We start from the raw sequence: 12,465 nt of genomic DNA, 5'->3' as shown, positions 1-12,465 counted from the left end.
GTCTTCACAGCCTCTGAGGACTTTGTCCATCAGATGTTGAAACATTGCGGGTGCCCTGTGCAGGCCGAAAGTTAAAACAGTTAATTGAAATAGCCCCAGTGGTACAGAACGCAGTGTATGGTCTGGATACCTCCTCCAGGGGTACTTGCCAATACCCTTTGCATAGGTCCAGGGTTGTAATATTTTTGGATTGGCTAATCCACAGTGCGTGGCATTGGGTAAGCATCAAATCATGATTGGGCTTTTAGCTTCATGAAGTCAATACAGATTTTGCTGCCTTGCTGCTGCTGCTGTTGAGTTGGTTTGCTTCTGTAAGCTTCATATATCTTTCTGTTTTTAATCATTATTTACTATCATTCCTTGTTGTTTATTCTCCTAAATATAACTTACTCAACATCACACATTAACCTGACATCGCTAGCTTCATTCTAAATCGTTATTGCTAACACAACACGCTAGTAATTGGCTAGCCTGTTAACGTTTGTGTGCTCTATTTATTTATTTATTTATTTATTTATTTATTTATTTATTTATTTATTTTTTCTCTCGAGCCTTTTACAAGTTCATCAAACAAACTGTGGTGAGTAGGATCAGTCAACAAACACGGTGAGTCATGTCATCTTCTCCTCTTATTGTCACATGCACTTCATGTAACATGTATAGCATAGCCTTCTCTGTCAGCACAGGATTTACATGTGATAAATGCAGGGAGATAGTCAGGCTGACGGAGAAGATTTCAGAACTAGAGACACACATCCAAACTTTAATCGAGGTTAATTGTAAGAGTGCAAGGGCTTTAGATACTGCTTTGGATGCGACTAGCTTAGTGAACTCTGTACATTGTTCGGTTCTGGCTGTAGAGCCTGTGCAGCAGGGCAATTGGGTGACGGTGAGACACTGTAGTCGCGGGTGTAACAAGTTAGCTCAAAGGGGAAATATTAATAATAACTCATAACTTATGATTAATTATTAATATTTGGGTCAGTTAATTGGATTAACTTGATGTAGCTAAATTAATATGACAATCAATTAATCAGTTCGTCCAACAGACTCTTTTGATTATTCATTTATTCTAAGAAAAGCGTATCTTTCATGGCCACCGAAAAATAATTATTTCTTAGCATGTACAGCGCTTAGAGCATGTAACAAGATCAAGATCGTAAAATAGACTTCGTTGCAAGCAGAGAATCAGAACCAAATACATATTGTGCACAAGTTTTATTAACTAAATCACAAACATAACTAAACAAACATACGTACATACATGCATGCATAGGTAAAATGGTGAGTGATATGGAACCGGAAGCAGGAAATGGAACTATGGAAAAGATCAATTTAACTATGAAAAGAACCATCAACTTATCATTTTCAGAGCATTGTAACGGATTTAGCTCAAATTATATAGGGAATCAATAATGATGAATCAGGGGTATGATTCATGTATCGCACACTGTTAGAAAAAGAGGTACAATACAGGTCCATTTTTGTTCCCTAAGGTACAAACTTTGCATATGTACCCTTAAAAGTACAAAAATGTATCTTTAAGGTACAATTGTGCACCTTTAAGGTACAATTATGCACCTTCCATTGTACATTGTGGGCTTTTCGAAGTGTAAGGTACATATTTGTCCCTTACATATTTGTACCTTCATGTTTAAATGTGAAATGGCAGGAATTAGTGGATGCTGAAAATGTCATCTCTCAATATAGAAACACAAGTTAACCTATACTATCAAACTCAATAATTGTCAAACTAAATTAACGGTAAAGTTCTGAGATATGGGCAAAATAAATCAGAATGTTTTTTTGTTTTAGTTTTTTTGTGAAGTGTCCCTTTGAATCATTTTTAATCATGTTAATGAGGATTATGTAATCATTTATATTCACAAACAGTATTGAAGAATTTGATTTTCAAACCCTTTACCCTATTTATATCAGAATGAAACAGACAAATAATTGTTAACGCTTTAAGTTGTGTTCTATTGAAAGGACCTAGCTACAGGCTAACCAGTGTTCGACTCGGCGGAAGCATAAATATTGCAGCGCGGAAGGATACATGAGTGAATCGACAGTGATCCAACTGTCAGTCTCTGTCAGTGTCGATCAAAGGCGGGAGGATGGCGCTTCGACATTTATCCACGGAGGATTTAATCACGGAGTTATTTCATTTTGGGATAGAGGTCACTGAAGAGGAGAGAAGTAAATTCAAAGGTAAAGTATTTAAATTTTTAATCAGTGTTTGTGGTGTTAATTCAAAGTTGGAAGTTAACTTTTACTGTTAATGTTAGCGCTAGCCAAGTTCATACCAGGCGGGTAATATATCGACCGGAAGTTGAAGCCGGCCGCCATCTTGTAGCAGAACTTCACTTGCGTGAGCATTTCCATTGACTCCCATTCATTTTGGCGTCACTTTGACAGCGAATAACTTTACATCTGAGGTGTTTAAAGACTCCATTTGTCCATTATTTATTTCTAAAGAAACACGACAATGTATAAAAGGCTCCATTACCTTCTATGTTACATTATGGCCCCGTAGAAACAGTTTTTGTAAAAACAGGCTAACGATTGCGTCATATCCACTCGACTCTCTGTCGCACAGTAGAGAGATTACCGTACAGACAGGAGGAGAAGCTCGCAGGCAATCGGGGGTACGTCAAGGGAATAACATTTTAAAATAAATACTATACAAAATAATTAATCAGAATACTTACTCCTGCTCACTCACGCCAAATAACTCTTTGCTCAAGCTCGCCGTCTCTGCAAGATTAACGTTGGCAGTTTGCACACACAGCTACTAGAATATTTACATCTGTCAGACAGGTTGCTCACGTCATCAAGCTTAGTTTGAGTCGGTTTGAGTCTGCGCGTCAGGAACGGAAGTGCTAAAATAAATCGCTAAAAATGGGCTTCACTTGTCTCAATTGACTTCCAATGAGATGACTCTGTCCACTTCTTATACTGTCTATGGTTCATACTCTGTCAACATTAGACGTTAGCTAGACATTGACGATTGCCATTATTAACGTTAACGTTAGTTAAAACATTAGCAGTATTATGTCCCATATTGCCATTCCACATACTATTATTATAAGTAGCGTAACTATCTTAGCTACAGTTAACCATCCAGCTAACGTTAACGTTAACTTTTCGGCGGCAAAAACGCTTCTCATCCAACTCTGACGCAGTAGTTTTATAGCTATAAAACTACTGCGTCAGAGTTGGATGAGAAGCGGCAAAAACGCTTCTCATCCATTAAAATATTTCAGAACAAAAGACTGTTGGGCGGCAAAAATGGTGTTTTTATTTTATTTTATTTTTTATCGTTATAGCTAACGTTAAGCTATAAAACTACTGTGTCAGAGTTGGATGAGAAGCGTTTTTGCCGCCCAACAGTCTTTTGTTCTGAAATATTGTAATGCTAAAGCAAAGCCATTTGGGCGGAATGTGACTATCGATAGCCAACGAGGGTTTGAAAGTATGATTTAGTTTTTATTTTGTCGTCAAACTGTCTTAGAACATCTTCGTAAAACCATGCAAGACTAAAGTTAAATGACAACATCAGGTTAACGTTAACTGACAGAACCGACCAACGGTTGCTAACCTCCCTTTCGAGTAACGTTAACATTACTAACGTTATCTAGCTGCTGTTATAAAAAATAAACCGATTACTATCATTAATGGTTTTAACTTCTTTCAATACTTTCCCCGCTGTCCAAAAAAAAAAAAAAAAAAAGACGTAACGGCAAGCCCATACCTCTGGATATGAGAAAAATACCCAATGAACCAAACTGGATCAAAACAATTTTTTCCCCCATTGACTTACATTAACGTTACAGTCTGACATAATGTGCCTTTTTAAATTGTTGTATGCTGTTACCACAGTGGTGGTTAACATTGCTGTTTTTCTTTTCTCTATTGTCTAGATAATGAAGTTGACGGAGAAGCAGTGGACTATGGATTGACTGAGAGGATGGTTTCATGCCTCTTTGAAGGATCGTTTAAGAAGCAAGCCAAATTCAACCGATTTGTTCAGCAGTGGAAAGAAACCGTGACACTAACCCTCGAGCCTGTCCCGGTACATTCAGAGAAGGCTACAGCGGAATCAAGGTACCGGTAACAGTAATGTTATGTCATTGTTATAACGTTAGGCCTAAGTAGAATCATGGAAAATAACTCTATAATCTCATAGCAATATAATATAGCTTTAAGGTTACCACTCTAGACGTTTTTTATCTGGATCTGAATTTACCTGGCTCAGGTAGTTTATGCCTAAATTCATAACGACATCACCACACTTGCGACATCACCGACGCGCGTATGAGATCCATTCACAAATTGTCAAGAGTGCTTGTTTTAACAGACGCATCATTCTTATACAGAGCCAAGATGAAGACGGCATCGTTGTTCGTCAGTATTTTGTTTCCATAGCACATTAACAAAACATTTAATGACACTAATAACACTAAAAACATTACAAAATATTAATGATTATATCACTAAAATTATATAGGCCTAATAACGGTCTTTAGTTCACGAACGCAGCACAACTCTGCCGTCTGTGAAAATCAAAAGCAACTTCAAACACTTGTTTAACAAGTAATATTCTTCTAATTGTTTCACTGTCAATAATGTAAGTCCACAAGAGAAATATTAAGCCAGTAAATTAAGATAGTTGCTATACCGTTATATCCACCGTCGTCTCTGAGAGAACGCGCTGTTAATGCAGCGAAAGCTCAGTCCGTTTCTGCTTTCATTTTCAGTGAATGAGCGCGTTTACATGCACGTTATTAACTCGATTATGCTGAATAAACTGACAATGCATGTCATGTAAACACATTAACTCTGTCACGGAATGGGTAAAACAGGAAGCGAGGATTCATGTGCGTAAAAGGAATTTATTAAATAAACAAAACAAACTTACAATCAAAACAACCCCATGGGGGGGGGAACTGCCGAACTTAGGCAGGCATCAAAAGGAACACGAGGGAACATAGACAACGAACCAGCACAGGACTGCAAACACAGGGGGACTAAATAGGGAACAAACAAGGAAGGTAACGAGGCAGGCAGGTGAGGGACATTAAACAATAACGAGATAACAAGATGGGCGGGGTTTGACAATTGACAGGAGAGCACATGGCACAAGGAAATAACATGACAGCTATGTGCTCACAACAGACCAGACTAACACAAACACATGACAAACCGGGAGTGTCACAGCTCTGTCACTAAACCAAGAGAAAACCCAGACAAGGGTGACAGAACTGTGACAAACCCGTTTTCCTTTATCGGAGTCAAGTCATAAGTTTAAGTATAACCGATCGACTTTTAGATATTTGCCTCTGATTTCTCCCGGCATTTAAAACACAACCCGCGTTCTGGGCTTATTGAAGTGCGATATGTGAAGTGCATACAGACAGAGAGAGCACTGGTAGGAGGACATATATCACAAACTCCGACTCTTTCTTGACCTAAGAAATTATTAAAACGTGTTCCCATCTCGTGCAGAAGTATACTCAAAATGCTGCATCTGTAACGGCATGAGAGGATAATGTGTGTCCGTAAATTTCCATTAAACAAGCAAATTAACGAGTAAATAAGCAAGTTAATAATCAAATAAGTAAGCCCCGCCCCCCTCACGATAATATTGTGTATCGCCTATCTCACAGGCTGACGATAGGACGATATAAAAATGGAGCATATCGCCCAACACTACTTCAGACCAAATGTTGAGCTACTTGTACTTTACTTGAGTCTTTTCTTTTCATGCCACTTTCTACTTTTACTCCGCTACATTCATCTGTTACAGATTTAGTTACTAGTTATTTTAGTTACGCCACTACATTCATCTGTTCCAGCTTTAGTTACTCCACTACATTCCTCTGTTACAGCTTTAGTTACTAGTTGCTTTAGTTACTCCACTACATTCATCTGTTACAGCTTTAGTTACTTGCTTTAGTTACTCCACTACATTCATCTGTTACAGCTTTAGTTACTAGTTACTTTAGTTACTAGTTACATGTAGTTTATAAAATCTGATGTTTGATTCTAAAGTAAACTAGCCGACAATATAACGGCTACAAGTCCAACTGAGATGATGAGATCATTAAACACAACACAACACAACTGGTTGGATCCTTTACTCTTTCTACAATGGTTTAATACTTTAACTACATTTTCCTGATGATACTTGCACACTTTTACTGAAGTAACATCTACACTGCAGGACTTTAACTTGTATTGTTACAGTGTGGTTAATTTGCCAACATTTTAAGACTATTGTTTTATTTCATCATCAGCCTTCCCAGCAGTTTTCATCATTCCTAAATTTCCCAGATATGTTCAGACAAAGTTGGACCAAAAACCGCCATGCAAAATTGAGAGATGCGATCACAACAAAATCATAAGAACATTGTATGAAACCATGGCCCTGATCAAAATGTAAGTTTTGCAACCCAACTGGATCACGGCATTTGAGTTATTAATACTATGTCTGATGTTACATTCCTCACCTTCTTTTGCATCGCTGTTACAGGTTTCCGACCAATGATGACTATGTGAAAGTGTGTAAGGCCCTGATTTTGAAATACCCTTTCTTAAAGGACAAAGAAGGCAATGGTTATGTGAGTTGACAGATTATTAATTGCCAACCTTTATTTATTATACCTAGAGTACTAATCCAGTCAAGATATTAACTATGTTCTCTGCATTTTGATGCACACATTGTTTTCCACCATGTATTTTCATGCTTGTGCTTTCAGTTTTCTGCAAGTGGTTTGTATGCTTATTTAATTGTTCTATTTTATATTCTTTTAAATAGCATACCTGGCACATGTCTCTCAAACGTAAGTTCAAATATGAGCGGGTGCCACTGGTAGATGATGAAGAGGTGAGAAGAATGAAACAGAAATTTGGTCATCACACAAAGCCTTTACAACAGGAAGAAAACACAAGCAAACGAGTCAAGGCATCAAAGGTCAGAGCATCTTCTTTGGTTTGCTGTATATCTATGTGTGCATGTTTTACACACAAGCAGTGTGGCCCAATGGTTAGCCCCTTAACCCAGCATAGTAGAGAATAGTCCCCCCGTAAAGTGCTTTAAATAGCTATGATAAAGCGCTATATAAAATGTAATAAATTGTTATTAAGGGCTCATTTTTCATAAACATTAAAAAGGGGAAAAGCAACTGACAAATGAGCAAATGTTTGTCATCCCTCTGTGTCGTAGAAGGTGGATATTATTGGGGAGGATGATACCTCAGTAGCAAGCCATGTGAAAGTCCTGCAGGACCAGTACCGGAAGACACAGCCAGATGCCCGAATGGTGGAGGAATGGATGATGAGGACATTTGCTTGGAGAAGGCGAGAGATTGCCAATGGGATGACTGTCAAAGAAGCCATTAACAAATATCCATTCCTTAAGAGTCCATGTGGGGTTTGTCTACATTTATTTCCTTACATTTGTGTTGGGAGTTCATATTAAATTACTAAAGGCTCTCTTTGAAATTTAATTTTAAAATCCTATGATAATGTTGTGGCATGTTTCCCGTTTGTTTGTGCTGTGTTGCAGCTATTTCAAGAAATGGGCCGGCTTCATGATGAAATGAATATCTTCCGAAGATTCGAAGATGGCTTTAAGGTCCTAGTACCCAAAGTGCTTAGCTTGACTCAAAGGAAATCTCCCCTTGCAGATCTGGCTTTGGAGGAAAGAGAGGCTGCCCTCACCGAAGATGTCCCTGGTAAGTGACTCACTGATCAGCCATGGTCACCCCTAGTGTTGTGGAGCCATTTAAGCTTCATTTCTTTTCTATTTGTCTTCAGACAAGATAAGGTCTAACTAACCAAAATACACTGTACATTCACGTAATACACTTCCATTTTTTATTTATTTTTTTTATTTTCAGGGATTGATTTCAGAGCTGCAATCCTGCTGTTGCCGATCCTGTTTAGGGAGAAAAATGACATTCTCGTCATACTTGGGGAGGTGTGTAATTTGCATATACTTTATTTAAATTTTTTTTTTACATTACTTCCCACATAGACTGGGAGAATTATAACCATCCCTTGGATGTCTTATTTCATAATACAAAGTTTCTAGCTATCAATGCTGGGCCTTGGTGTGGACATGGGGGGGCCGCATAGTGCAAACCTCACTGCAGCAGTGAGAGAGAGCTGTGCAGTACAACAAAAATATGGTGTTTTTTGAAAATTAAACCATGTAAACCTATTCTGGTACAACCTTAAAATACAATAATGAATCTGAAAAGGAGCATAATATGGGCGCTTTAAGGTCTTTACTTACCGTAGATGTTTTTTTAGTGTGTGTGTGTGTATGTATGTATGTATGTATGTGTGTGTGTATATATGAATGTGAGTTCAGATGCAAAAGCCTCTAAGTGCCATCTGAAATTTTCTTCTAGAATGATCATTTTTATCAATCTCGTATATTTTTAAGTTCAGTAATTTCACTTAAATGACAATTAATAGGTAATTTGCATTGCCATTCAAGTGAAATTATTGAACTTAAATATACGAGCTTGATAAAATGATCAATATAGAAGAAAATTTCAGATGGCACTTAGAGGCTTTTGCATCTGAACTCTTCATATATATATATATATATATAATATAATATATATATATATATATATATATATATAATATATATATATATATATATATATTAACAGTTTTTTATTTTTATTTTTTTTATTTTTTATGAATGTTTGTGGTAGATTTAAGGTAACTACTTTATGATCTCTTGCAGGATCAGCCACCATCGCCATATCCTACTGTACAACTCGACGCTGTCGCTGACTGGAGGAGTGTGCTGACTCAAAGGGTCCCTGCAGTGGTCAAACTGGATGGGCAGTCAGTCTGCAGGGTGCTTGGTTTGGAGGAAGGTGTTATTGCTGCTTTTTGTGCTTACTTCATCTACAACGTGGTATATCCATCTCGCCTGAAGAACACCCTGATTTTCATTCAGCGATATGTTCTAAAAATGTCTGAGGTTGGTGATAAGCCTCTACCTGTTAGTGTGACCAGGGTAATCAACATTTTAGCTTGATCAACAACCGCAATGCCTACACCATTCAGCTGTCCTAAATGCTCTCGAAGAGCCTTCATATTGATGAAGTTAATCCAGCACATCGGACTTGTTCATGCACATGAGCCACATTTTACCATAACGTGTGGCCTTAACAACTGTCAATCAACATTTTCTAAATATGAGTCCTTCCGACGACATATTTACAGGAAGCATAAAGACATTTATTTAAGACATTCCAGACGAGCCACTGCTCATGATATCCAGGAAACAGTAGTGGGCGAGGAGGAGCAAGGGCCCAGTGATGCTGTCAATCCTCCTGAACCTCCTGAGATGAATGAACTGTTAGTGCAGTTTAGAGAGAATCTTTTTGGCTTTATTCTGAAATCGAGGGAAAAAAACCACCTTCCTCAGACTGTTCAACAAGAAATACTGGATGATGTAAATTTTTTGTTTGACTTCTTTAAAGCAAACTATGATGCATTTCTAAAATATCATCTTGAAAAAAATGGCTTCAATGTGGAATCTTGTCCTGAACTTTATGAAGTTCTGCAGTGTTCTGACTTTTTTTCAGAGGCATCAAAACTTGTTAGGTCTCCGCATATGTTGAAAAACTACTGCAAATCCAACCTTGAAATGACTGAACCTGTAGACTGCGCACTGAGAGACCCAAGTGGTCGTAAAGTTGGAAGCTACTCTTATGTACCCATTTGTGATGTACTTCAGAAATACTGCTCTCATGAAGATGTTTGGGATTCTATGCAGAGAGAGCGAAACTGTGAAAGAGATGAACATGTTCTAACTGATTATAGAGACGGATTTTATTTCAGGAACCACAAGGTATTTGCAGATAATCCAGATGCTCTAAGGTTACACCTATATGAGGATGAATTTGAGGTGTGTAATCCGCTGGGTTCTAAACGCAACAAGCACAAACTTTGTGCATTCTACTACACTGTTGGAAACGTAAGTTCAAAGTACTGCTCACAGTTAAAACATATCCATCTAGCTTTGCTTGTCCGTTACGTTCACGTAAAAAAGTTTGGTTTAGATGTAATTTTGAAGCCTTTACTTGATGACCTTAAAAAATTGTCTTCAGAGGGACTTAATATCATTGTTAATGGCATGGAGAAGCATGTTTTTGGAGCTGTAGCTGCAATATTGGGAGACAATCTGTCATCTCACATGATAGGTGGATTTGCCATGTCTTTTGGTGCTGGTCGAATCTGTAGATACTGCATGGCTACTCACTCTGAGATGAAAAAGAACTTCAGTGAATCTGATTTTGTTTTAAGAAATGCTGATGTACACAGATACCATTTAGAATGTGTAAAACAAAATCCAGAAAACAAAGGAATGTATGGAGTTCGTGGTGGATGTGTATTTGACCAGTTAGATTACTTTGACGTCACAACATCTCTTCCTCCAGATGTCATGCATGATTTCTTGGAGGGTGTAGCACCGTTGGTATTGAGGCTTGTTGTATGTAAAGCTCATCAAGAAAAACATATAACCATACAAGAACTAAATGATGAACTAAGAAAGATGTCCATTGGACAAAATGATAAGACAAATAAGCCTGTGGCTTTCTCAGAAAATATCTTACATGGATCCAGTGTTGTTGGATCTGCTTCACAGAAGTGGTGTTTATTCCGCCTACTTCCTTTCTTGATGGCACACAGGGTACCTGAAGGCTGCAGTTACTGGCGGATATATTTATTGTGTCGTGAAATTGCCGACATTGTAATGGCACCGGTTGTAAAAAAAGAGTCCCTTCTTCTTCTTGACCAATTAGTTTCTGAGTTTTTGTGTGGCATGGAAAAAGAGTTTGGAAATGTGATAACTCCAAAATGTCATTACTTGATCCATTATTCTCGTCTAATGTTTGTCACATGCCTGTCCTGTCTCGTGTAGCACATGTGGTGTTTGTGTTCCTGTCTCTGTTTTGACCCCACCCTCCTTGTTATCTCATTATTGGTTTCATTTGTCCCACCTGTTGTTCCCTAATTATCTGCCTGATTTGTCCCTTTTATAAGCTCCTTTGTGTTTGCAGTCTTTGTTGGATCGTTGTATTGTCTATGTTTCCCTTGTGTTATGTTCCTGACTTATGCCTGCCTCGTTCAGCGCTGCTGCAGAAGGACTGGGGCTTGGTGTTATGGCTCTTAAGGACTTGTTTAATTACGCCCTTGATGAACCCATCAACTTCCTGATAATGAGAGTGTTGAGTCATCTGACGTTTGAGGAATTTGTGAATTCCTTGGAGCCTAACGGTAATCCTCCTGCTAAAGAGGTTCCAGTCTCCCTGGAAGTACCCGTAGTGGCTACAGTTCCCCTGGAAGGGGCAGTTGTTGCTTCCCCTAATTGGGTGGTCCAGGAGGATCCGACTCTGGTGGTCCCAGTTCCGGACAAGATGGCCGCCGCCGTGCCTGTGTCTGTTCCTGAGCCGGTGGCGTCTGTTCCTGAGCCTGAGCCTGAGCCGGTGGCGTCTGTTCCTGAGCCTGAGCCGGTGGCGTCTGTTCCTGAGCCTGAGCCGGTGGCGTCTGTTCCTGAGCCTGAGCCGGTGGCGTCTGTTCCTGAGCCTGAGCCGGTGGCGTCTGTTCCTGAGCCTGAGCCGGTGGCGTCTGTTCCTGAGCCTGAGCCGGTGGCGTCTGTTCCTGAGCCTGAGCCGGTGGCGTCTGTTCCTGAGCCGGTGGTGTCTGTTCCTGAGCCTGTGGTGCCAGTTCCAGTTCCTGAGCCGGTGGTGTCTGAACCGGTGGTGTCTGTTCCTGTTCCGGTGGTGTCTGTTCCAGTTCCTGAGCCGGTGGTATCTGTTCCTGAGCCGGTGGTGTCTGTTCCAGTTCCTGAGCCGGTGGTGTCTTTTCCAGCGCCATGGCCGCCCGAGGGGTCGTCTCCTGAGCCGGTGGTGTCTGTTCCAGCGCCATGGCCGCCCGAGAGGTCGTCTCCTGAGCCGGTGGTGTCTGTTCCAGTTCCTGAGCCGGTGGTGTCTGTTCCAGTTCCTGAGCCGGTGGTGTCTGTTCCAGTTCCTGAGCCGGTGGTGTCTGTTCCAGTTCCTGAGCCGGTGGTGTCTGTTCCAGCGCCATGGCCGCCCGAGGGGTCGTCTCCTGAGCCGGTGGTGTCTGTTCCAGTGGTGTTTGTTCCAGTTCCTGAGCCGGTGGTGTCTGTTCCAGTTCCTGAGCCGGTGGTATCTGTTCCTGAACCGGTGGTGTCTGAACCGGTGGTATCTGTTCCTGAGCCGGTGGTGTCTGTTCCTGAGCCTGAGTCGGTGGTGCCAGTTCCAGTTCCTGAGCCGGTGGTGTCTGTTCCTGAGCCGGTGGTGTCTGAACCGGTGGTGTCTGTTCCTGTTCCGGAGGTGTCTGTTCCAGTTCCTGAGCCGGTGGTGCCAGTTCCTGAGCCGGTGGTGCCAGTTCCTGAGCCGGTGG

The 12,465-nt window shown here is 40.3% G+C and overlaps 1 protein-coding gene across 2 annotated transcripts; it reads left to right on the top strand.

Annotated features, from left to right (window-relative positions):
- Positions 1-1,566: 1,566 nt before the first annotated feature.
- Positions 1,567-9,067, top strand: LOC309508439 (sterile alpha motif domain-containing protein 3-like; the record flags this gene model as incomplete). Of its 2 annotated transcripts, XM_082183077.1 has the most annotated exons (7): positions 6,297-6,441; positions 6,536-6,623; positions 6,821-6,976; positions 7,229-7,435; positions 7,571-7,739; positions 7,905-7,984; positions 8,768-9,067. In XM_082183077.1, exons 1-7 carry the CDS (start codon positions 6,425-6,427, stop codon positions 9,065-9,067), a joined length of 1,017 nt encoding a protein of 338 aa, XP_082039203.1. In that variant the 5' UTR covers positions 6,297-6,424. The 2 variants fall into 2 exon arrangements, 1 of the variants encoding a protein (XP_082039203.1); XR_014209450.1 differs by lacking the exons at positions 6,297-6,441; positions 6,536-6,623; positions 6,821-6,976; ... (1 more) ...; positions 7,571-7,739; positions 7,905-7,984 and adding exons at positions 1,567-2,211; positions 3,924-4,107 and having other exon boundaries at positions 8,768-8,906.
- Between the last annotated feature and the right edge of the window lie 3,398 nt (positions 9,068-12,465).

This window comes from Leuciscus leuciscus (genome assembly GCF_965113295.1).
Source record: "Leuciscus leuciscus genome assembly, chromosome: 10".
NCBI classification, from domain to species: domain Eukaryota; kingdom Metazoa; phylum Chordata; class Actinopteri; order Cypriniformes; family Leuciscidae; genus Leuciscus; species Leuciscus leuciscus.
The sequence above is the reverse complement of the archived record's forward strand: the minus strand, read 5'-3'. Positions and strand labels throughout refer to the sequence as shown.